The sequence below is a fragment of the Gossypium arboreum genome, chromosome 6, assembly GCF_025698485.1.
Source record: "Gossypium arboreum isolate Shixiya-1 chromosome 6, ASM2569848v2, whole genome shotgun sequence".
In the NCBI taxonomy this organism is placed as follows: domain Eukaryota; kingdom Viridiplantae; phylum Streptophyta; class Magnoliopsida; order Malvales; family Malvaceae; genus Gossypium; species Gossypium arboreum.
In genome coordinates this window covers 125362176-125387741 of record NC_069075.1, presented here as the reverse complement: position 1 = coordinate 125387741, position 25566 = coordinate 125362176, and the positions used below count along the sequence as shown (strand labels likewise).

Genomic DNA, 25566 nt, shown 5'->3' with positions numbered 1-25566 from the left:
CATGAGCATTATATGTGATACGAGATTAAGATAGCTTCGGCTATGTACGTGGCACTTAGGGTACGAGATTCCTGAGTATCCGATAGTATTGTGAATATTTTAACGGGTATGTCATAAGGGATGGTACAGGTATGTACATGAATCGAGCAATACATTGAAATAAGGAAAAATTATGAAAGTTACATCTAACTTATGAATGCAAATGTGGTAGGTTGGTGATTCATTATAGGCTATGTTATGTTATGTTTTAATTGCTTAATTTGAGCATATATGTTGAGTTGATTTAAATGTTATACGAACTTACTAAGCTTTATAGCTTACTTTGTTTATTTTTCAGTGTTTTATAGTGTTTTCAAAGCTAACTCAGATTCGAGAATCGTCGGAGACTTCATCACACTATCCTACTATCACTTTGGTACTTTTGAACTTAAGTATTTTGAGTATATGGCATGTATAGGAGTTTGGTCATTTTGGTATGTGTTAATGAATTTAGTCATTTGGAATGGCTTGTAAATATTGAGAGTTTGTGTAACACCCCTTATCCTAGTCAAAGGCAGGGACTGAGTACGAGGTATTACCAAACATAAACACATGCATTTCAACATTTACAAAACATAAAAACTTGATCAAATTTAAAACTTTTCAAATCTTGTCTAGAATTCCTTATTATGGGTTTACGAGGCCCAAAACAAGCTTTAAGGACTATTCAGAACCAAATCAGGTCCTTTAAAGAACTCTGGAACATGATTCTTGAAACAGAGGCACACCCCCGTGTAGAAGGGGCGACACGCCCGTGTGGTCTTCTTGACATGGCTGTGTTGAAGGTCCGTGCAGTTCACACAGCCTAAACATATCGGGACACGCCCGTGTCCTTAACCCATGTAGAATTAATTCCTAATTCAAACCTACAGGGGTTTTCACATGGCCTGGAACACGCCCGTGTCTCAGCCCGTGTCCAAAAACCTTGACATTCTATTTCTGACGTCAGCAACCATTTAAGGGCACACAGCCAAGGCACACGCCCGTGTGCTAGGCCGTGTGGTGAATTTAATTCCACATTTAAGGTGCAGGCTTCACACGCCTGGGCACACGCCCATGCCCAGAGGCCGTATCCTCCATATGGCTGAGACACACAGCCATGTCTCTACTCGTGTGTTTACTACCATGCATACTGACTTGAAATTTTAAGGTGTAGGGGACACACGACCGGACAACACACCTATGAGGCTGACCGTATGTCATACACGGCCTAGACACACGCTCGTGTGCCTACCTGTGTGGACAAAAACAAGACTATCTACCAAGCCTTTTTGCCACCCTTACTTGCACCAACCTACACAACAACAAATATCCTAATCTACATAGCAATATAAGACTAAATCAACCACAACATGACATTCAAATACAAACCTCATGACACTCTAACAAACCAAACATGCACTTGATCATTCATACATTTTGTTCATTCATGGAAACATCATCATTTGCAATTATCAATAATGAATATTAGCCATTAGCCATGGCCTTACAAAAAATAGAAGGTTTTCGTCCCAAGCCAACACAATTGGCTAAGTTAACAATATGACACATAAAAAAAAGACTCAATCCCTATACATGCCATACTTAAGATAATATAACTAACTATACCAAAAGCTTCGAGTGATAGTGTGAGCGATGCCTCCGATGTTCTTTGATCCACGAGCTAATTTGGCGGTACTACAAGAAAATGGAAAGGAAAAGGGTAAGCACAAAGCTAAGTAAGTTGCATATAAATATCGAAATAACAACCATGTTACCACATGTGATCATACTCCCAATGTATCATAACTCGCACAAAAGAGTAAATGTTCATAACACAACTTACTCATGTTTATTCATCGCTATTCATACAACAAGAATAGAGTTCACATATCATCAATTTCATATAAGTACCTGTACCACTCACAACATGGTCATAAGCTCTATCATTTTGACATAAACCATAAATTTCCCGTTGAACCATTTGGAATACCATAGGAAAATCACCAAGTTTCAAACATAGGGTATGATGTCGACGTCATGTTCCAAACATGGTGTAACAGTCTAATTTTCAATGGTGTCGGAACAGTGATTCGAGATCACTAAATCCGAAAAATGAGTAGGAAATATTATTAATTTAGTGAGTATAAATTAAATGTGAAGTTAGGAATAATTTTGAAATTGTGAATAGTGTACTAAAAATAAATATTAAAATAATTAGAATCGAAAATGAGGTATCGAGACCTCGATAATTTTAAATCGAGCCATAAATATTTTTATAAATATTTATGGAGTGTTAATATGTTAGTATTGAAGTTTCGTCAAGAACTTTTAAAGTTCTGATAGTTAATTGAAAATAAAGGACTAAATTGTATCAAATGCAAAATTGTGGGAAATGATTAAATAGCTTAATTGATAAAATAAAGAGGGTTTAAAAGAAAAATAGACCCAAATTATATTTGGGCTGGTCGGCAAGGGAATGAAATCAGCAAGAAAATAAGGAGAATTAAGGGAAAAATTGGAAAATTGCAAAATTTACTTAATAAAGCTAGGACTAAAGTGGAATTATCTAGATTTCTCTTTATTTTTCTGCATTCTCATCAGAAAAATGCCATGGAAGAGTTCTATTAAGATGGTTTTTCATATTTTTACTTCAAGTAAGTTCAATTATTGATTATTTCTTGGAATTTTTGTGTTTTTGTGACTTTTACAACTAGGTCCTATTATTGAATTCATTAGTTTTTGATTCTATGAAAGAAATTGAAAGTTTCTATACATATGTGCTGGAATTATATGATGATTTGGCATGAAATTAGAGCTTTAAATTGTTTATATGTTGATTTTATTGTAAGAATTGAATAGAAAGTGAATGTTTGGGACCTAATTGTAAAAGAGTTTGAAGTTAGAGTTTTATGTGGAAATTCTGAAATTCAATAGTTATGAAATAACTTATAATGTTTATGAAAAGTATTAATTGAGAAAATTATCTTAACTGAGGGGTTAATTGAGCAAGGACTGAATTGTATGAATTGTGAAATTTGGGGCAAAATAGAAATCAACATTTTACACTAAAACTGTTTTGGACAGCAGCAGTAGTCTAACTTTGAAAAATCACCAAAAATTGTAGAAATGGAATTATAGGATGAATAAAATATGAAATAAAAGATTATTGAGTCTAGTTTCTTATAGAAGAAATAATATAAGCAATGGAATTGTAAATCATGAGATATGATAAATTTTGTGAAAAGGTCAGAATGATTTTGGGTTCCCTGTTCTGACTTTTTAAAATCATCAAAAATTGGATAAAAATAATTAGGGGATTAAATTTATATGTTTAGAATCCTGAATGAGTCTATTTTCAAGAGAAATAAACGGGAACATCATTCGAATCCTGTACAAGGAGATAATTAATTTTTAGTGAAGAAGGGTCGGAACTGTCAGACAGCAGAACAGGGGAGACTTCAATGAATAAACTGTATTAATTGACCCAACCAAAAATTATGAAAATTTTATGGTAAGAAGATATGTGAATCTAGTTTCTGGAAAAATTTATGGATCTTAATTTGGAGTTCTGTAGCTCAAGATAAAAATAATTTAGTGACTATGACACAGATGGACAGCTTGAATATTCACATAAGTAGATAGTGAAAATTATAGATAATGTTACCTACAAGTGTGTTGTTTATACTAAGGATGTGGATGGAGAGGAGGAGGAGAAAAATATACAAAAATATATGAATGACTCGTGTATAAATTTTTCACATGCCCGATTATAATCGATAAGTGTTGAATTAGAAACGATATAATGTTTTATTTGGAATATTTATTATGAAATTATGATTATCGCTATAATACAAAAATCGAACTTGTGAGTTTATATAACTAAATTTAGTGACCATTTGTTAATATTATTAAATTTCAATATTATTTTATGAATGGTGATTAATATTTATGTATGTTAATTGTTGAAAATAAGTAAATTATGTACAAAAGTTATGAAATTAAACCGAGAATTTCGGAGGAACTAACGCAGAAATGAGTACAATCTTTCAAAGAAAAAGATGAATTGATTGTAAATTACCCAAGTAAACCGAGATTCAGCATTTGTTGTGAATTCTCGTGTTTGCTTTCCGCTTAGCTCTTACGAGCTTCCGTTAACTCATATGAGTTTCGCTTAACCCTTTGGGGTTTCAGCTCACTCGATGAGCTTCATTAGCCTCCGGCTTGCTTAGCACTTATGTGCTTGATTAGCCTTCGGGCTTCCGCTTAGTACTTATGTGCTTTAGCTAGATTTCAGCTTCAGATCACGATGTACTCAAATCCGTAAGTCGTTCCTTGGATGGACAAGTTGGTAAGTCGTAAATGTAACATGTGGAAAAAGAAATGTAAGTAATGTTATCATTATTATTATTGAGCTCAATTATGTGATTTTATCATTCGAGATTGTGTTTGACAGATATATTAGTAAATTATGAGTATGTGAATCAAAGTGATGAATTTAAACACCTAATGAGGTTGAGTGATTCACACAAATTTGTCATTTGAAATTGTGATTGATGTGAAGAAACAGTGAATTACATGCTTATCAATGGTTACACATAATTATCTGAAAAACAAGAAAAATGGCGGTTATTGATATATGGAAATGTAAGACATTGATATGTGAATGTGGAATATGTTTGATAAATGTGTTCATTTTTAACTATGGAATTATGTACCTCATGTGTGCTATTTGCATAAAGACGATATTTCAAATACTTTGGTGAGTAAAGCTTAAATATGAAATAGTATGAAATCGAGACAAGTTGTTATGAAAATATATTTAAATTATCTGTAAGTGTTTTGTACTCCTCGGTAATGCCTCGTACTCTGTTCCGGCGACGGATACGGGTAGGGGGTGTTACACATGGTCTTACACTGGCTCTCACATCTAAGCCGATGCCATGTCTCAGACAAGTCTTACACTGATTTCCATACATCGAGGTCGATGCCATGTCCTAGACAGGTCTTACATGGCTCTCAATTATTTGTGTCGATGCCATGTCCCAGACAGGTTTTACATTGACACACCTCAAGCCAATGTCATGTCCTAGACAAGTCTTACACTAATTTGAATATCTTGAGGCCGATGCCATGTCCCAGACAGGTCTTACACTGGGTCTCATTTATCGGTGCTAATGCCATGTCCCAAACAGGTATTGCACTAGCACACACATCACCCAAATTTCATGGCATGGATATCCAAATTATTCCTAAGGTTCAACTAGGAGTCTCTACTACTTCAATTCTCATCATGCACATTCACAACAATAGTCCACAATTTATGCCATATTAATTATACAATACATAAATACAAATAAGTTACATTATTTACATACAACTTACCTCAGTACACAAAATGTAGGCGACTAATTGTATTTAATCTGCTTTCTTAGCTTTTCCCCGGTCTAGATTCGGATTGTGTATTTCTTGATTTGCAAGAGATACAAATGGCTGATATTTTGAGCTCTCTAAACTCCCTTAGTTGCTGAAAAATATTGGTGGAGAAGATGACACAATAGCCTCTCTTTTCTTTATTTTTATTTTAGTCAAATAAGTCACCAAATGTCCACCTAACCTAGTCAACATGACTCTCTTTGTCCCCTATGGCCGGAAACCTCTTTTAAAAGGGTCTAATTGCACTTTAAAGACCCCAAATTACGATTCTCTAGCTATCTAATACATCTAGATAGTAAAACAAAATTTTTGCCCTTTATGCGATTTAGTCGTTTTTCGTAATTGAGCTCACAATCGCTAAAATTAATTCACCAAAATTTTCATTCATTCATATAATCATTCTATAACACCAAAATAATAATAAAATAATGTAACAGCCTAATTTTCAGTTGTGTCGGAACAGTGATTCGAGATCACTAAATCCGACAAATGAGTAGGAAATATATTAATTTAGTGAGTATAAGTTAAATGTGAAGTTAGGAAAAATTTTGAAATAGTGAATAGTGTACTAAAAATAAATATTAAAATAATTAGAATCGAAAACGAGGTATCGAGACCTCAAGAATTTTAAATCGAGCCATAAATAATTTTATAAATATTTATGGAGTGTTAAGTGTTAAAGTTTCGTCAAGAAATTTTAAAGTTCTGATAGTTAATTGAACAAAAATGACTAAATTGTATCAAATGCAAAATTGTGGAAAATGATTAAATAGCTTAAATGATAAAAGAAAGAGGGTTTAAAAGGAAAATAGACCCAAGATCTCTTTGGGCTGGACGACAAGGGCATGAAATCAGCAATAAAATAAGGAGAATTAAGGGAAAAATTGGAAAATTGCAAAATTTACTTAATAAAGCTAGGACTAAGGTGGAATTATCTAGATTTCTCTTTATTTTTCTACATTCTCATCAGCAAAAACACCATGGAAGAGTTCCCTTAAGCCGGTTTTTCATATTTTTACTGCAAGTAAGTTCAATTCTTGATTATTTCTTGAAATTTTTGTGTTTTTGTGACTTTTACAACTAAGTCCACTTGTTGAATTCATTAGTTTTTCATTCTATGAAAGAAATTGAAAGTTCCTATGAATACGTGCTGGAAGTATATGATTATTTGGCATGTAATTAGAGCTTTAAATTGTTTATATGCTGATTTTATTGAAAGAATTGAATAGAAAGTGAATGTTTGGGACCTAAGTGTAAAAGAGTTTGAAGTTAGAGTTTTATGTGGAAATTCTGAATTTCAATAGTTATGAAATAACTTATAACGTCTAGGAAAAGTATTAATTGAGAAAATTATCTTAATTGAGGGGTTAATTGAGCAAGGACTGAATTGTATGAATTGTGAAATTTGGGGCAAAATGGAAATCAACATTTTGCACTAAAACTGTTTTGGACAGCAGCAGTAGTCTAACTTTGAAAAATCACCAAAAATTGTAGAAATGGAATTAGAGGATGAATAAAACATGAAATTAAAACTTATTGAGTCTAATGATGTAAGCAATGAAATTGTAAATCATGAGATATAATAAATTTTGTGAGATAAGGTCAGAATGATTTCGGGTTCCCCTGTTCTGAATTTGTAAATCATAAAAAATTGGATAAAAATAATTAGGGGCTTAGATTTATATGTTTAGAATACTGAATGAGTCTATTTTCAAGATAATCAAACGAGAACATCATTCAATCACATGCGAGGAGATAATTAATTTTTAGTGAAGAAGGGTCGAACTATCGATAGCGAGCAGGGGGAGACTTCAATGAATAAATCAGACATTAGCCTAACCAAAAATTATGAAAATTTTATGGTAATAAGATATGTGAGTCTAGTTTCAAGAAAAATTAGTGGATCTTAATTTGGAGTTCCGTAGCTCCAGATATAAATAATTTAGTGGCTATGACACGGGTGGATAGCTTGAATATTCACATAAGTAATTAGTGAAAATTATGGATAAGGTTATTTACAAGTGTGTTATTTATACCAAGGATGTGGATGGAGAGGAGGAGGAGGAGAAATATATGAATGACTTGTGTATAAATTGATCACATGCCCGATTATAATCGATGAATTTTGAATTTAAAATGATATAATGTTTTATTTGGAATATTTGTGTATGTTAATTGTTGAAAATAAGTAAATTGTGTACAAAAGTTATGAAATTGAACTGAGTATTTCGGAGGAACGGAACGCAGGAAATGAGTACGATCTTTCAGTGAAAAAGATGAATTGACGGTAAATTACCCAAGTAAACCGAGATTCAACATTTGTTGCGAATTCTCGTGTTTGCTTTCTGTTTAGCTCTTACGAGCTTTCGCTAACTCATATGAGTTTCAGTTAACCCTTTTGGGATTTCAGTTCAACTCTGATGAGCTCCAGTTAGCCTTCAAGCTTGCTTAACACTTATGTGCTTGATTTAGCCTTAAGCTTTCGTTTAGCACTTGTGTGCTTCATTAGCCTTTTCTAAGCTTCGCTTAGCACTTGTGTGCTTGATTAGCTTCTTGATTAGCCTTTGGGCTTCGTTGCTTACACACTTGACCTTCCGTTTAGCACTTATGTGCTTGCTTAGCCTTCTAAGCCTGCTTAACACTTGTGTGCTTGATTAGCCTTCTAACTTCCGTTTAGTAGTTATGTACTTCACTAGACTTGGGTTTCAAATCACGATGTACTTAAATCATAAGCCGTTCCTTGAATGGACAAGTGGTAAGTTGTAAATGTAACGTGTGGGAAAAGAAATGTAAGTAATGTTATTATTATTATTATTGAGCTCAATTTTATGATTTCGTCATTTAGAGATTGTAATTGACAAAATATGTTAGTAAATTATGAGTATGTGAATCAAAGTGACAGAATTTAAACACTTAATGAGGTTGAGCTCATTTACATGAATTTGTCATTTAAAATTGTGATTGACTGGAAGAAACAGTGAATTGCATACTTATGAATGGTTACATATAATTATCTGAAAAATAAGAAAAATGACGGTTATTGATATATGGAGACATGAGACCTTGATATATGAATATGGAAAATGTTTGATAAATGTGTTTATTCATAATTATGGAATTATATACCTCATGTGTACTATTTGTATAAAGATGATATTTCAAATGCTTTGGTTATTTAAGCTTAAATATGAAATAGTATGAAATCAAGATAAGTTGTTATGAAAATATATTTAGATTACAGAGATATGGCTGATACACGGGTTGAAAACACGGGCGTGTGACTCTCCAAAGTGTGAAAATTTTCTAAATGTTGCAAAAGTTTCATATGTTTACGGTTTGGTCCCGAACCACCCTGAATGTATGTTTTGCGCCCCGTAAGCCCATATAAAAGGACGTTAAACATATGTATGAAAGTTTTTAATTTAGAAGAAATTTTTAAACATATGTATGAAAGTTTTTAATTTAGAAGAAATTTTATGGCTGATTTTTACATGATTGATCATATTAAGTTCGGTAATGCCTCGTACCCTATTCTAGGCTCGAAATACGGGTAGGGGGTGTTACAAATAATTTCTCCAACTCTGGATTTGTGGTCCCAAAACTACTATCCCGACCATGCCCAAAATCAGGCTGTTACAGTTTGGTTTTGTATATAGCCATGAAAGTTGGCTTAACTTGGTTGGTTTGGTTGTGTATATATTTGTGCATATGGCTCTTATTATGTGCTTGAATATGGATATGTGATGTTGGTTGATATTTGGTAATTAGGGGTACTAAATGGTTGAGAAATGAACTTGAAATGCTTATAAGATTAGGCTAAATGATGCAAAGTTGGAAGTGTTCATATGGATGATTTCAAATTAGGAATTTTGGTATGAAATTTAATTGTATATTGTTGTATTGGTGTGTTTTGAATTGATTGGTATTGAAATAGGTTGAATTATGTTTGATTGAGGCTATTAGAATGCCTATTTTTATGCTATGAATTGTGCCATTTGGTTTGATATAGGTATATGCAAATTGAATGGTAAAATGACTTGGTAAATAGCATATTTTTGTCCACACGAGCAGAGACACGAGCGTGTGTCTCAGCCATGTGTGGCACACGGTTATGTTGCACAGTCGTGTGCCCTTTAGTGTTGAAATTAAAATCAAGTCAGTATGCTCCACACGGCCCAGCACATGGGCGTGTGTCATGGCCATGTGGCATAAATCAGTATACCCTACAGGTTTGGCACGACCTAGCACACGGTCTGGCACATGGGCATGTGTGGCCATTTCTAGGGCATACAGGCTAGCCACACGGGCGTGTGTGTTAGCCGTGTGACCCAAGTCAGAGAGTTACACGGGGTAGGACACGGGCTGGAACACGGCCATGTGCTTCCATTTTGAATGTCCACACGGCCTGTGACACGTATGGTTTCTTTCAATTTAACCCTTCAATTATTTTTTAATTCTCAGACTTTGTGAAAAACCAAGTGTGACAACATATATACTAAAGACTATGATATAATGATCCATTTATATTAAATTATAAAAAAGTGTGGAACAACATTAACATAAATTAATTCTACAATGATTATTATTTAATTTTATGATTTAATTTCTAAACATGCTATTTTTCAAATAGTATAATTTTTATAATATTTTTAAAGAAATAGTTTAATATATTTTAATACATAAATATAATATTTTTAAAAATATTTTTAATACTATTTATATCTTAGTAAAGTTTTCCACAATATTTATGTATGTAATATATTCAAATATTACAAATATATTATATTTTAAATAATTTATATAGTTACTTTATATATAGGCATATAGATGAGAAAAAGGAATGATTCTTTTTTTAATAATTAATTAATCTATTTTAATTAATCTTTCTTGACATGACATATACGTGGATTGCCACATGGACGATATGTCAATATTTAATTAATTTTTTAATTTTAAAATATTTTTATACTTTTTAAATAATTTTAATGATTTTTAAAAATAATTTTTATATTTTTAAATTTTTAAAAATTTTAAAATTAATTAAATATTGATGTGTTATACATGTCTCGCAAAATTAAAAATGTTAATTTTTCTATCTATTTTAGAGTGATTTGACAAAAACACAAGTTTAAGAGCTAAAAGTATGAAAATTTAATGAAGAGTTAAAATAAATTTTTTGTAAAATTGAAGGACTAAATAAATTATTATGCTTTCTTGTAATTGAGTTGGTGTTAGATAAGCTAAGGACCCAAATTCAGTTAGGAAATATAAGTCAAGTGTCGCTTTGATAAATTAAAAAATTAAGTGTTGAAAATTGAAGTATAGCACATAATTTTATAAGTGCTAAATTCATATTATAAAGTTAGTTGATTTGTTTGTAAAATTAGTGTTGAATATAATTATATCCTTTGATAATAATATATTTTTAAAAAGGATAATAATAAATATTAATTATTGAAAACTAGTTATTTCATGATTTTAATATTATTAATATAATATTTTATATTATTTTACATAATTTTGAATAAAAATTAAATGGAATAATTTGAACATTTCATGTTTTTAACAAAAGTAAAGAGATAATTTATTGTGAATATATGTTTTAAAAATAAAATTAATTTTTTTAAATTTAAATAATAAGTAATTATCTATCTACTTATTCTATTTAAATTATTTTGTTAAAAGATTTTGAATTAAGTAAATTGATTAGAGTTATCAAACACAATTTAAAAATTAAATTAAAACACTTTTTTTTTGTAAACTAAACACACCCTTAGTATGTATTTTAGTTCATTTTTCTCTTAAAAGAAATTATTAAAAATAAATTTTATATTAAATATTATTTTGATGTTTGCAAATATAGATTTAATTTAAAATTAAGAAAGTGGTTATTTAAAATATAATAATAAAATATATTCACCTTCCTTACCACAGGTCAGTAGTGATGCATAAAGGTAACAAATTAAGTACCAAAGAACGTAAAATTTATTAAATGTGCCATTTCCATACCAAGGGCCACCCTTTTCTCGCACCACTGGCTATCAATCATTACACATTTTGAATCCTGCTGGAGTTTCCTTCTCCACCATTGTGTTTAAACTATAAAAACTATAGCCAAGTGCATACTAATAGCACAGCACAGAATATAGCTTTTCATTTTCTCTTATTCAGTAAGAATAAATGGTCAAATGAATGATTAGTAGGGTAAACTCTTCTTTCTTTCTTTTTTTTTTTTTTGGGGGGGGTGGTGGCCGGGTTATCAGCTGCTATAATATATCAACAACCAGACATGCCTTCAATATTCATAATGCAAAATGGAAAAAAAAAAAATCAGCTAGCAAGCATTCAACATTCAAGGGAATACTGGAATTAACTTGTGTTGAAAAGTTATCACATTGACTATATCGTCTGCTAATATTCTAAGATAAGCTTAAATTAAAGTAGTGCTCAAAAAATTTACAGAACAAGCCTCAAATTTACTAATCCTACAACAGAGCTAGCTTCACTAGAAATTATCAGTAATGTGCTTATAACCAGGTCAATGCATCATGCCAAGAAAGTGGTACCCTTCATACATGTTTGTGAGACACCTTTTGTGCAATTAACTTCACCTCCTTGATTCTCTCGTCGACCAACTGCTGCAGCTGCTGTTCTTGGGTTTTTGTCTGATCTTCATCCATTTGAATACCCCCAGCCTTGCTGTTCTGCAACCTGAACATGACAAATGACGTCTCCTCGTCATGAACACTTGGGACCTCAATTACTTCCTTTCCTGCTGTCTCAGAATCTTTACCTAGTATATCATCCTTCACCCTATTGCAAATTATTGTTACATAGTCTTCCATGTGCTTCTCTATAGGATCAAGGCCAAGATATATCAAAATCTCCCAACACTGAAGAAACTGTTTCTTGTTAATTTTCAAAGTTTTCCTGACTTCGTCAACAACATCGGCAGATGGCAAGAATCTAGGAACCTGGGTTTTTTTTGACAATTTCCCTTGCTTAAGATGCAAGACAGCTGATTTAACAGCACTCTGGGCCGGTTCAAAAGCTAGCAGTCGTTTTACATCAAAACTGGTGCGCACATGTTGGAAGTACTCTTGAGGCTCTTCAACTGTCAAGTCATAAACGTTTTCAGATATTGCAACATTGCTCAGCACCTCCACAAGGTAGCTGCCATAACCCTTGTGCTGGTAAGGAGGCAATACCAAAATCTGCCAACAGGGAGAATAATTTCATAAAAATGCTATTTGTGATTAATAAAATATTAGCAACGTGTAACAGTTGTTGAAGAGTGGCACTGTCAATACTTTGGGTTCCATTCAGTCTACCTTAGATGCTAACATGAATAATGACAATGAAAGAGATTAACCTGGCTGAGTCGCAAGCGTGAACCATCAGGGTAACGATAAAAACGATAGAGCGCTGCAAAACCAAGCAATATATGCTGAGTGTTCGCGGGCTGATCAGTTTTCTTCCGAGTCAAGAGATATAACTCCCAGCTTGGATCAATTACATCAATAGGATTGCTACCTAATCAAGAAAACATAATTATTTAGACTTCATTAAAAATGAGATACAAATTGTCATTAATATTCAGTGAAGAGTGACAGCTACCATCAACAAGAAGAAGAACAAGAGGTACCAAGCGACTATAAAGATGGCCAGCAGCCAAATTGCTCATCATCAGGCGAACAACCTAATACAGAAAGAAAACAAATCAATCATAGCTAACATATGAATACATGCAACTCAACACCATTGCTTACATAATAATGTAAACTACCAGCAAGCTAACATCAAGGTACCTTAAATCTATTAAAATATTTTCCCTACAATATACTTATTGGACTTTCCATGGTGGTTTGAACTATTAAGGAGCAGTATCATCACAACTAATCTCCTAAGCATGTAAATTACCATAAAACAGACAACCCCTTCACTGTCCAAAGGGGCCTACATAAACAAAGGAAATAATTGTTGGAAAGGAATGGTAAAAAAATCCTTTCTATCATGGATACTTGAAAATTTCATGAAATGTAAAAAAATCCCACAAAAGGTGGCATCTCACAAAGATGAGACCAAAACAAGACTGAAACTTGTATGAAGACGGGAAACAACAAAGAAGAATCTAACAAAAAGATACTAGCAAAAGACCAGGGAGTCAGAGAATGCTGCCAGATCCAGTGCAAAATTGAGAAACCAAATGAAAGTGTTTGGCCAGAGGTTTCAGGTTGGGAGATGGAACTTAGAATAGATAGCTATAACAGTGACATTTAAGCAACAAAACAAACACTTACTTTCATGCATAGATAGTAAAATTACCTCCAGATCAGAAAACGCTGCTTCTGAACTGCCATTAAAATGAGTTGTATGGCCATTGGAGGCTTTGGTTTGCAACTTCTCTTCATTGGAAACAACAGAACTGAAAAAGGAATACATATTGAATTTGCAAAACCATAAGAAAAAGAAAATAGAATGCGAACATTGCAAAGGTAAAAGAGCAATACATCTTTACATGCGTACAAGATTTTCATGGCAAAATACCTAATGAAATTATTCTCAGTTGAAAAGGTTTGCAGGAAGTCATCTTTGTTCTCCAAAAGAGTCTCACCAAAAATTTTCTGTACAAAAAGGACAATCAGAAAAGCCACAAGATATAAGAGATTTAAGTTAAGGATAAACATGGTAACTAATGTATACCTCAAGAGCAGATTTCAGGTCTGTAATCCCTTTGCCCCCCTGAATAAACAAAAGTGAAAATCATTAAAATACCATGAAAATACAAAAAAAAAATGCTTCACTGACTCAATATATGATAAAAAGAAGACTAAAACCATTTATAGTAGTTCAGGGTTGCCGATTTCAACTTACATCAGATGTGCTTTGGAAGGTAATATCAGCATACGCATGAAAAGAAATGCTGCTTATCCAGATGGTTATCTGGCAAAAATGAAATAATGCATCAACATAAACCATCAACAAGATCAAAATACTATTTGAAGGCCATTATGTTGTAATTATGAAGGCATATTACCTTTAACCCTTGGTAACCGTATATCTTCTCATCTTCTTCAAAAAAGCTGTTCAAATCAACAGGGCTGATACGGTAACCATCTGAAGTTCCGACTTCCTCTTTCTTAGAAACTAAATCAATATCAATTAAGCAAATAAGTAATGCAGAAGAATGTTCTTACACAAAAAGTAGCAGAATTTAAATACAAAACTAAAAATTCACCAAATAGAGCTTCTTTTTATTATCAGGAACCAACCATTTGACAGCAATCAAGAAGTATCTCTACTCCCATGCCATATATAACAAATTCTTTTAAATCAATTAAGAAGCCAACTTGAATATTGACAGGTCATGCAGCAAAGCTACTTTCAAAATGTTATAAGCGAATTATTGTATATTATGCCTGCCACTACTCACGCAAGAGAAAAGCTAAGTCTCATAAATACCATTCATGTCGAGACTAAATCAAAATATTGTCTTTGTCGTCAATTAACACAGTTAATTAGAGCTTTCAATTGACGAAGTCAGGAAATTCAACTTTCTGTTTTAAACCTTTTTTCTCCATCAGCATATAGCAAAACCAAAAAGAGTCTAGATTATAACAGTAGAATTAACAAAAACTAAAATAAGATATAAAAATATTTTAAAAAAGAAAAAGAAACTCACCCAAGTAAATCTTAATGCAGTCATTGGGCTCAACTCCAGCATCTGCTTCAAGGCCAAACAAATAAGAAACACCAGTGAGCGAAATCAGAAACCAACTCTTTGAAAAGTAAATAAAATGGAATTTACAGCGAAGTGAGGGGAAGTGAAGTTGGGAAAGAAAAGGAAAATGTAATTTGGATGGAAAAGCTAAAAACGTAAAATGATGAAATCGGAGAAGAGCGGACTGACCGATGTTGGAAAAACCGACGCGTCGCTTTTTCTTGGGTTCGGGGAGAGGATCGGCGTTGGGATGTTGTTGCTTCTGCCCCATTTGGCGTAGAGTTAGGGTTTTGCAGAGCGGGAAATGAAGAACGGTGAGGCGGGAAATTATGTTGTACAAATTGGGGGGATTATTTAGGTTATTTATAATAAATCAAAGTGAAGTCGCAAAGAGAGAGAAGGGTACTCACCACGTGACGTAGACAGAAAGTAAGGTTATTTAATTTTTTATTTGAGCCTTCTACTACCTTATTCTTAGCCCATAATGATGGGCTTTCTAGAAAACTAAAGGCCACCATAACCTCATTCTTCCATTATTTTTCTTTTTCTTTTTATTGAAATATAAATTTATATTTATGTTTATATTTTTAAAAATAGCTGTGATATAAAAATTAATAGCAATACCAACCCAATATAAGACTTAAAAAAAAAAATTTACCCCAACTCTTTTTTATTAAGTCAGTATTGTTATTTTATAATAATTTTATTTATAATTCTTTTAAAAGGATTTAATTAATTTTTTCTAATTTGTTACTAAGATCTTTTTACCCTTAACCTTATTAGATTCAAAAGTTTCCAATTTACTTCCAATAAAAGAATTGAAATCAAATTGAATAAATATGTAAAAATAAAAACTAAATTTATTATTATTACTTATATTTAAACACCAAAACAAACATTTAACAATGCAGTTTTTAACTTTAAAAAGACTATTTTGCTCACTTGCTCATCTGTCAATAGAAAGGGAACAACGTTACACACATAAATCTACTCAAACACAAGGGATGTTACCAGTACTTAGACCAAGTCCTCTAAAAAAAATGACAGGATTTTTTTTTTTTCTAATTTAACTAGCCAGAAGATATCCACCCATAATCCGGCAATTAGCAAAGATAGCAAGATGCCAATCAGAACCTTATTCTTTTGTTCATGAAAATAGGCTACTTTAAGGAAGTTGCTAATCCAGTTATTGAAATAATTTTTTCAACCAACAATCCAAAACAAAATCAACATGCAATAGTCTCGTACAAATGTAATTGAAATTCCCATTAGCGCATAACTTAAAACTCAAAATGCAATTATCAAATCCAAGGCTTAACCATCTCTAGCAGAGGTGACAAATTTTCCAATACATTAACACGAAATGACAAATTAATCTACTGTCTGCAACTTTTGTAACCAAAGAATACCATCACCAATTCAGGCATGACAGTTTCCCTAACTATCTATGTTTCACTTCCTGCCACGGATCCTAACTGCCTGTCTGTTCCTCTTCTTGACCCCAGATTTGGCTACCTTCAGGCTCCTGTTGACAGCACTAAGTCTTGCAAGGGCTGCCTTCTTCAAGTCCGGTCGGTAGTGATTATCTACAACCTGAAACCATCATCAAACAAACAGCAGTCAGTAAAAGGCTCATATTCCTCAACTCTTCATCCATGGATATAGGTATATTAGCCATAAAATTTGTGCGTGTTTTTTTTTTTTTGTTGGGGGAGTTGATTCAACCTCAAAGTCTATTGATGACATTAGGACCAGAATGCTAATAGAAAATTTTCCTAATTGCAAAACGAGTAGCATTTGCAACCAACACAACAAAGAAAGAAAAAGATTAATTCAAGACATTCAACAAGGAATACAGCGCTTGATAGTTGATGGCAGTAATTATTCTTAGCAAGTGGCCAACAGCTGAACAAACAAAGTATAGAATGTCAAGCAAAACAACAAAGATAGAACAGACTACAGAGAATTACGAAAAAAGCCAATCAATGGTTGAGGGTGCAATCTCAGAAGCCAAGCGTAACAGGTATATTTCATTGAAAACCCCTCAATAAGATGGGATCTTCTTACATGTTAGCTTCTCATCACTGCAACTATAATAAAACCAAATTTAAAAGGATGGTTGCAGGCAATTATTCAAACCTAAAAGTAACTTAAAAACCAAACAATGATCACCAAACAGAAGACTACACAGATATTTGAATGCCAGCATTTGTTATCATGGAGCCCACAGGTAATTGTTCCAAGATAAAAGTAGCTTTACCAACAACGATCATCAAAACAGAAGATTTAACAGATATTTAAACGCTGGCTTAGGTTGGCATGGGTTCTTCTGGATAGACATTACTGAATATTATCATTACAGCTAAACATAAGAACTTAAAGACTTCCAACTAATGCTTGTCAAGCACATAGATTGAATAGAAGCTACAACTATACATTAGCGCATTTACTAGTAAAACAAATTCGTGGAATACCTGGTTGACAACAGCCTTAGCCATCCTAGGAAACTCTTTTCTCATAACAGATTTATGAAGCACACTTGCAGGTTTGTTCTGCTTCTTAGTCTTTGTGGTGGCAAGTAACACTGATTGATCCTTCCCACCAGGCTGAACAGTTACAGTCTTCTTGTTAGCAAGACCTATAACAACATAAAAATTAACATCTTTGGGGTTTTTTTTTTTCATTTTAGGAGTAGGGAAACAAATGCAAACCAAAAATGGAGGATGAGATTACCAGAGTGCTTGTAAGAGTTAAGATTGTAGAGATTGTTGCTCTCCTTACTGAACTGAATGCCGGCGGTGCCTCGACCGAACTCCTTCACCAAGAAACAGTTGTTTCTCTTCACGATCTCCCAAATCAACTGTCCTGGAACCGTCGCCATTTTACTTACCTGAGAACAATGGATAGATATCAGATCGTTGCGAAACAAAAATGGGGAATTGGGGAAACGAATTCAAGATCGTAGAAAAGTAAATTTCAGCCGAAATCAAAGTTTGGGAAACAAGCAATGGAATTATTTGAATGACAAGGAGAAGAAGTTACCACAATGGAGTAAGGGAGGAGGGCGGCAGAGAGGGTTTAGTGTCGCCTAATTGATTATGGAAACATTATATGTAACTTCAGTTGTGTGCCCTTATAGCCAAAAACCCTAATCAATTTGAAAGATGCAATACATATTTTAAGTTGCCAAGTTGAGCCCAGGAGGTTGTTTGGTTTAGTGGTATGATACTCGCTTTGGGTGCGAGAGGTCCCGACTTCGATTCTCGGAACGGCCCGAATTTATGAATGCTTCAAACATCTTATATGTGAAAAGTGGTCTTGAATTCGGCAGTTCTGTTTTCCATCTAGATCCGTACAGAATTAACCATTCAATGCCAGACCACATGCATCAGGCTAGGAATTAACCTCATTGGAACAAATAAAAATCACAAGCTTTGCCAATGTTAACATCAGCACTATATTCTGTACTTTTTTGTGCTTAGCAGGAAAAAAAAAAAAAAACACAACCTAAGAAATACTCCTGAAAGAAAACATAAAAATACACCATCAACAACCAGACATCAACTTCGTGCTAATGCTTGGTATTCTCTTCTCCTTCTTGGTGGGTGAACTGCCTTGTTCTTCATCTATAATTCGTTATGCTTTCACCTTCCAAGCAACTATATTCATTTGTACAGGTCATGTAGTTACTGATGTCTTTATACCATACCAGTCACCTATAATCCTATTGTATTTACAAGAAAAAGAAGAAAAATCTTTATTCTAAGCTTTTGAGATTTACTGAAAAACCTTCACCATCTTCACTAAGGAAGGTTAATTTAAACCAGAGAAACAACACACAGAATATAAAAGATTAAGCATTCTCTATTTCCTTTTGAGGAAAGAGAACCAAATTACATTCCAACAGAGACCCAGGTGTCTTTTGGCCCTTCCCGTATTCCCCATCTCCATTTTACTCTTGGACAATAAGCTGTACACCTAGGGATGAGACTTCTAGCAAGTTTATAATCTCCTTTAGGGTGAAAGAGTAATGCCATGTCTGATAACTTGGTGCATTTATCCAAGATAGAGAATATAAACGAAAGGGTAACTTCAATATCATACACAACTAAATTTGCCACTATCTCTCTCAACTCCTTCAATGCATTCCTATCTTCCAAACCTCCTTTCCGAAAGCAATTCTCGGCTTCACACCAAGCCCCAGGGCCTATATTAAGATATGTTGCATTCGGAAACACATCAAACACTGCTTCCAAGCGAAATTTAATTGTTGCAGTCCATTTGAGAGAATTCACTGTCAGCTTCCTAACTGATTTACCAGATGGAAACATGTCAAGGAGGCAGCAAAGACTCGAAGATTCAAGGTGAAGGTTTCCCAAATTATGGAACTCTTTCACTCTAAAATCAGATGCTTCCTCGACCGAAAGATGGAAATCTGACAACAATGGCGTGTCGAGAACAAGAGATTTCGGCTTGATACATTTTAGCCTGAGCTTCACGAGGTTGGGAGCAAAGATAGTCAGAGACAGAGGAGCATTTGACACCGTCCACAAGCATGATTTAAGATGCAAGAGATGAATCTTGGGATCTTTAAGTCCTCCAACGCCAACCAAGTTTAGAACTTGAAGAGAAGGAAAACATTCATTAACTTTGTTTAGGTCCTCATCTTCAAGTCTAATAAATTCAAGTGTCAAACTTGTTAGCCTAGTCATTGGATTTAATCCATCAACCGAGAGCCAAGCATTCTTCACCTCTAGCTCCATAAGACCATTGCCTACATACACAAAAAAAACAAAGGCAATGGCCTTTGCATAAGCAATAATATAACTTAAAGAATAAGAGAAAAGTTTTAATCTTTTATGCAACCAAAACAAAACTGACACTGAATTTATTTCCTATGTTATCAAGAATGCGGACCGGACTGGTTCAGTACGAGTAACCCAACTCACTACATTAGATTGTTTACCATTTTTGTATATATATTTTTTGTGTTTATGTATATATGTTAACGGGATAATTGCTCTTACTGAATTGGAACACAAGCGATTCAAAATGGCCGGGAGATAGTAGTAACAGAGTTCATTTCTAAAGGTATGCTTAACCATCATTCACTATCCTATCTCTCAAAATTTTAACACAATTTAAGCTTCACAAATACAATTTACCTTAAAACGACTCCATTAAGTTCAATTTCAAACTAATTATAGTGTATCCAAATACCAAATAAGAAATAAAATGAAATTGCAGGCGCCAAGAAACTCACAACAAGAAGAAATCAAGCTCAAAATCTGAGATTTCCTCCAGCAAGACTGTATCCAAAAATCCGAAATCGATAGCTTCCCTAGGTCGCCGCAAACCTTGGGCAACCACTCCTTGACGAACCCCACATCAGTCAAATACAAATCATCCGACTCGTCATCCACGTCGTCATACGAGATATTCCTGAGCGATTTATCGACTCCAACTGAGATTGAGTTAAGACAGGGAGCCTGGCCGACAAGGTTATTAAAGATTGCCTTGAAAGGAGTGACGTGGTCCTTGGTCTCCGGCGAGCGGGATTTGAGGTAGCGAGACAAGGTGCAGAGGAGGTTAAGGGAACGGACCTCGCGAGTGAGAGAGTTGAGTGTTTTGGAGGCGACTCGGCACCGAGCAACGTCGGCAGAATCAGTGAGACGACTGAGGATATCAACGACAAGAGATGAGGGAAGATCATCCATTGAGAAAAATTGAAGAGGAAAAGGGAAAATAAGACAAGACAGCTGAATGGAAGGTGTTGGAATTGTTTCAAACGGTATTACTACCATTCAGAATCTGACCAACTTACATAATGGTCATGTTTTTCATTTTAATATCTAAAATGCCATTTTCAGGTTGTATCCAAAATTACGATAACATCTCCAATGACTGTTGCAAATGTCTAAAAAGCCATACAAGCGATTAAAACGACAACTGAATGCTATGCTAGTTATTTGTTTTTAGGCATGTTTTACTTGTCACCCAATAATTATTTAATTTTTAAAAAATTTAAAAAAATTTATATCTTTTATATTTTTTGAAATTTTAAATATTAAAAAATTATTTATTTATTGATACGACATCCACCTAAATATCATACCAACAAAATTAATAGGCATTACTTCTTTTTTTTTTGAGAAATTTAACAAACAATTTTAAATTTAAGTGTTAAAGAAAAATTAAATAGAAGAAAATTGGAGGACAAATATAACCAAACCATTACCATCCTAAACTAGAAGCAGTCGAAAGCCCAAGACCAAACATATGAATGAAAATGGTGGCCTTTGTGACTCTTTGTTTAACTTTCATTATTCCTTGACTGACATAGTAATTGAACAGGGAACCACCACAAACATGTTTAAAATGGTTTAAGCTTTGGATAATAAGTTCAGTGCATACGCCTACAGATTGTGATCCCATCACCTAATGGAGCAAGCGAAATTTCGACACGAGGATCCGCTGCCAGCAACTTGTTAAATTCCAGTGTTCTTTGTCTGCCCTCTCTCAGTATCTCTGGAGTGCACTCTTCCGGCATTGCAACTGATCCCGCCCACAGTGTGTTATCATACACAACAATCCCACCAACCTTCACCAATTTCATCAACCTCTCGTGATACTTCCAGTAATTGATCTTGTCGGCATCAATAAAAGCAAAGTCGAAGCCGTTTTCATTTCCAGGCTGAAACAGGAAATAATGACAAATGCAAGGACAGTGAATGAAAACTAAGAACAAGGATTTTAAAATACTTCATCCTTACATCTTCAAGGAGCTGGTCAAGGACCGGCAAAGCTTCTGACTCTATGAATTCGATTTTGTTCTCGACACCGGCTTTTCTGATAACTGGTAACCCTATCTCATATGCCTCTCGATTCATATCTATCGCTACAATCTAAACAAAAACAAATGGTAAAAAAGAGTATATAGACGACATCGAGTAAATGGCCCTCAAACCTCCACAGGTCAATTCTACAGATTGCTTACTTGCGGGCTAAGGTATTAGTCTTGGTGGAAGAGATGTATTATATACCTTGCCATCCTCTGGGATTGTAAGAGCAGTACGGAGAAGGGAGTATCCGGTGAAAACTCCGACTTCAATTGTCCTTTTCGCATTTATAAGCTTCAAGAGCATGGCAATTAGCTGCCCTGCATCAGGTGCAGTAGCCATTATAGCCCTGTAAAATAACAATTTAAGTACAAATCAATTCAATTCATTTCATTTCATAAGCTAACACAGTAATTTTACAATGTAATCTACTACCTTGGGTGGGTAGCAGTCATATCCCTTAGCTCTTTCAACAGCTCCGGTTCACGTGGATACACATTAGTCTCTAATAAATACTGTCACATTATTGAAAAATGTCTTAAGAAACTAAACAAGATAAAAAGAAATGAAATGATTTAAGTGAGAGCAATACCTGATACAGTTCTCCACTTTGCAATAACCCCTTGCTGAAAATTGCTGATCTTTTCTTTTCATTATCCATACCTCTCAAATTGTTCCTAACAATAACTTCACATTATATAATGTAAAAACAATTTCTACAAAACTGGCTCTGTGGTTCATAATGGAAACTAATTGTGACTTGAAAATAGAGACATGGAAAAAAAAGGGCATGGTTTCAAAATCTGGAGCCATGTCCACCATTAACATTTCATGATCCAAAAGATCAATAGAGCAACTAAAATCGACAGTGAAGAGCTTAATTGGCAGGATGGCAACCCAAAGAAAGAGAAATTGAAAAGTTGAGTCATGGATGGAAGATCGATCCTAAGCATTTAACCAATGAACAGTCTGAATAAATTAACACAAAGTTGATAATTCAAAGGATGATTAAATCCGGTGGTCCTGCTAGGGTAACACCCCTTACCTTGTTTCACAAGAAACTTGTCTTGCCATGGAGTTATTCTCTTGTTTTCACTAAGAATCCATGGAAGAATTTAGAAATTTGAGCTTGAAAGGGTTGAAAAATGGTAGAGAAGGACCTGAATGAAAGAAAAGGAAAGCTTGGCTAAAATTGCCTATGAGAAAATTGGGAGAGAGAATGAAATGATGATGGATGATTCTACATCTTTCTACAAAAATATCTTCAAATATTCAAATGAATATTTTTAAAATTCCGGGTCTTATTCAAACGAATCAAATAGAGATTTTTTTTGTAACATTTTTAAAATTTCTAATCAAGTATACTATAAACAAGTCATTCAAATATTCAATCATGTCATAAATACATAGACATTAAGATGCACAATTAAATTCGAGCCTTAATTGAGCTTATGAAAGCTCTTTTGTAGACCCGAGCATGAATAAGAACTAAGTTGTAACATTTTCAGAAGTTAAAAGATAATCATGTAAAACAGGATTCACACAACCGTGTGACCCAGCCGTGTAACTCACTGAAGCCATGTGGACCAAAATGTGTCTTTTAGTGCAAGTTATCAAAACCAGTCTTCCAAACAAACCAAACATATACATCTATCAACTTTTAGACTCGTCCAAAACATATCATATAACAATCTCTAATCAACTAGCCAATATGCCTCATTGGCACCATTTCACAACAAAGTTATATAAGTATTATCAACCATTAAAGTCAATTGATACAATTTCATACCATTTATATCACACTAGTCCACCCTTTTCACAATCAAATATGACCATTTGAAAGCTTCAACCATTTGTGAACCATAATACCCATTCTGTACATTTTAAGCACTTTAATAAGGCGTTAAGAACCAACCACATTCATAATACAAACACATGAAAACTCCCAATTACAAACATATACACTCCAAGCCTTATATACCTATTATACACACATTCAAAATAAGGACCATTTCATCATCTTACAAAATTACTACTTAACCATATTGAAACCTATTTACATGCCACAAAACCAAGCTTTAAACAATAAAAAGACTACCGAAATAATAACAGGATAGTGTAAGCACCCGACAATCTGCTAGACACATTCGGCAGGTCGAAATATTTGCCCTTTAGTCTCTATGTTCAAAACTAACCACTTCCATTTTACAAACTAGTCATTTTTCATATCTAGGTTTTAAATCTAACCATTTAATATCAAGAAATTCAAGATTCAACAATGGCACTATTTATAAACTTTAAAATTTTTAAAATTTAACACACGGGTCAACTAAATCAAACTCTCAAAATTTCTAAAACATAAAAATTACAAGAAAATAAACTAAATTGAACCTACCAATTAAGGTTTAAGCTTCCAGCGCTCCCTTATGTTTTTCTTTTTCTCTGTTTCGGCCTTGGGAGGAAAAAGATGATGAATAATGTCGATTTCTCCTTTTCTCCACCTACATAAAATATACATTAAAATATTTAAGTTATAAAATAAATATACTTTAATTAAATAAACTTTTCGTAATAAATCTAATATTCTTTCAACCTAACCGCCCACTGTGCATTTTAAAATGGTGTAATTTCCATTTTAATCATTGATCCTAGATTCTAATTAAAATTCACTTAATTAATATCTAAAATTTAATTCACTTATATACTAATTCCTTAAATATTTTATAAAAGTATTTATGAGTTTAGTTTACGACTGAATTTAGAGTAATATACTTGTACCTTAACTAATTATCTAATTAACAAATTCATCATACTAAAATTTAATATAATATTATAATTAATTCGTAAATATTAATTAATAATATTTACGACCTCGATCATTAGAGAACGGGATTCTAAAATTACCATTTCTGACACAACTATCTTTTCAGATTGTTACAACTCTCACACTTTTACAATTTGTTCAATACCTTAATTTAATTTCTCTAAATCCAAAAGTCTTTTTGATTTCTTATAATCTCCGACTACCTTTTTCACTATTCTAACACTGACACTATTTTCATCTTCAAGGATGTTACACTTAATTTAATTTACTTCATACCATTATTCTCCAATTTCGCTGCTTATGGTTTATTTTCACTTTTAGTTCTCTAACTTCCATCAAATTTTAAATTATTTTATTTTATTTTATTGTCAAACCAAATTTTAATACACTCAAATCTATTTTCTTAATAAATTTACTATGTATATTACTGAAACAATACCATTTTTGTACCGAAAATTTTGAGTATTATAATTAGGACAAGAATTACTAATATGCCGAAGTTTGAATTATTACCCAGTAGGTATGGGAAGAAGGTGTTGCTACCTTTTACCCTAATTCTTGTTAAAGAAAAGGAATTGATAACCCTCAATTGCATTTGACTGCTTCCGCAAAACTTGGTTGGATTTAAAAATAATAATTTTTTTTTAATTTCAAATTAATCAAATTGAATTATTTGAATTATTTAGTTTTTTAGTCAATTTGAATAAATAATTCGAATTTCGAGTTCA

General features: G+C 33.3%; 4 protein-coding genes and 1 non-coding gene across 7 annotated transcripts; all 5 read right to left on the bottom strand.

Moving 5' to 3' along the window:
• Window positions 1–11798: 11798 nt before the first annotated feature.
• Window positions 11799–15581, bottom strand: LOC108484178 (histone acetyltransferase type B catalytic subunit). The gene is made up of 10 exons (XM_017787872.2): window positions 15365–15581; window positions 15137–15178; window positions 14492–14601; window positions 14329–14397; window positions 14158–14196; window positions 14002–14078; window positions 13780–13879; window positions 13072–13153; window positions 12827–12987; window positions 11799–12668 (listed from the first exon to the last, which is right to left on the bottom strand). The coding sequence occupies exons 1-10, from the start codon at window positions 15444–15446 to the stop codon at window positions 12024–12026; spliced, it is 1407 nt and encodes a 468-aa protein (XP_017643361.1). The 5' UTR covers window positions 15447–15581; the 3' UTR covers window positions 11799–12023.
• Window positions 15582–16361: 780 nt separating this feature from the next.
• Window positions 16362–18450, bottom strand: LOC108486685 (60S ribosomal protein L28-2). Its single transcript, XM_017790861.2, has 4 exons — window positions 18218–18450; window positions 17909–18065; window positions 17650–17813; window positions 16362–16768 (listed from the first exon to the last, which is right to left on the bottom strand). Exons 2-4 carry the CDS (start codon window positions 18054–18056, stop codon window positions 16628–16630), a joined length of 453 nt encoding a protein of 150 aa, XP_017646350.1. The 5' UTR covers window positions 18057–18065; window positions 18218–18450; the 3' UTR covers window positions 16362–16627.
• Window positions 17174–17266, bottom strand: LOC128294585 (small nucleolar RNA R24). Its single transcript, XR_008284893.1, has one exon. It is a non-coding gene; the product is annotated as a small nucleolar RNA R24 (small nucleolar RNA).
• A 481-nt stretch (window positions 18451–18931) lies between the features above and the next one.
• LOC108486684 (F-box/LRR-repeat protein At4g29420) lies at window positions 18932–21009 on the bottom strand. Its single transcript, XM_017790860.2, has 2 exons — window positions 20439–21009; window positions 18932–19949 (listed from the first exon to the last, which is right to left on the bottom strand). Exons 1-2 carry the CDS (start codon window positions 20977–20979, stop codon window positions 19069–19071), a joined length of 1422 nt encoding a protein of 473 aa, XP_017646349.2. The 5' UTR covers window positions 20980–21009; the 3' UTR covers window positions 18932–19068.
• Window positions 21010–21343: 334 nt separating this feature from the next.
• Window positions 21344–24552, bottom strand: LOC108484225 (probable caffeoyl-CoA O-methyltransferase At4g26220). Of its 3 annotated transcripts, XM_017787936.2 has the most exons (7): window positions 24410–24551; window positions 23060–23174; window positions 22607–22691; window positions 22450–22529; window positions 22219–22363; window positions 21949–22080; window positions 21344–21869 (listed from the first exon to the last, which is right to left on the bottom strand). In XM_017787936.2, the coding sequence occupies exons 2-7, from the start codon at window positions 23086–23088 to the stop codon at window positions 21579–21581; spliced, it is 762 nt and encodes a 253-aa protein (XP_017643425.1). In that variant the 5' UTR covers window positions 23089–23174; window positions 24410–24551; the 3' UTR covers window positions 21344–21578. The 3 variants fall into 3 exon arrangements, with proteins under 3 accessions (XP_017643425.1, XP_017643426.1, XP_017643427.1); XM_017787937.2 differs by lacking the exon at window positions 23060–23174 and having other exon boundaries at window positions 24410–24552; XM_017787938.2 differs by lacking the exon at window positions 23060–23174 and having other exon boundaries at window positions 22607–22701; window positions 24410–24548.
• Window positions 24553–25566: the final 1014 nt, after the last annotated feature.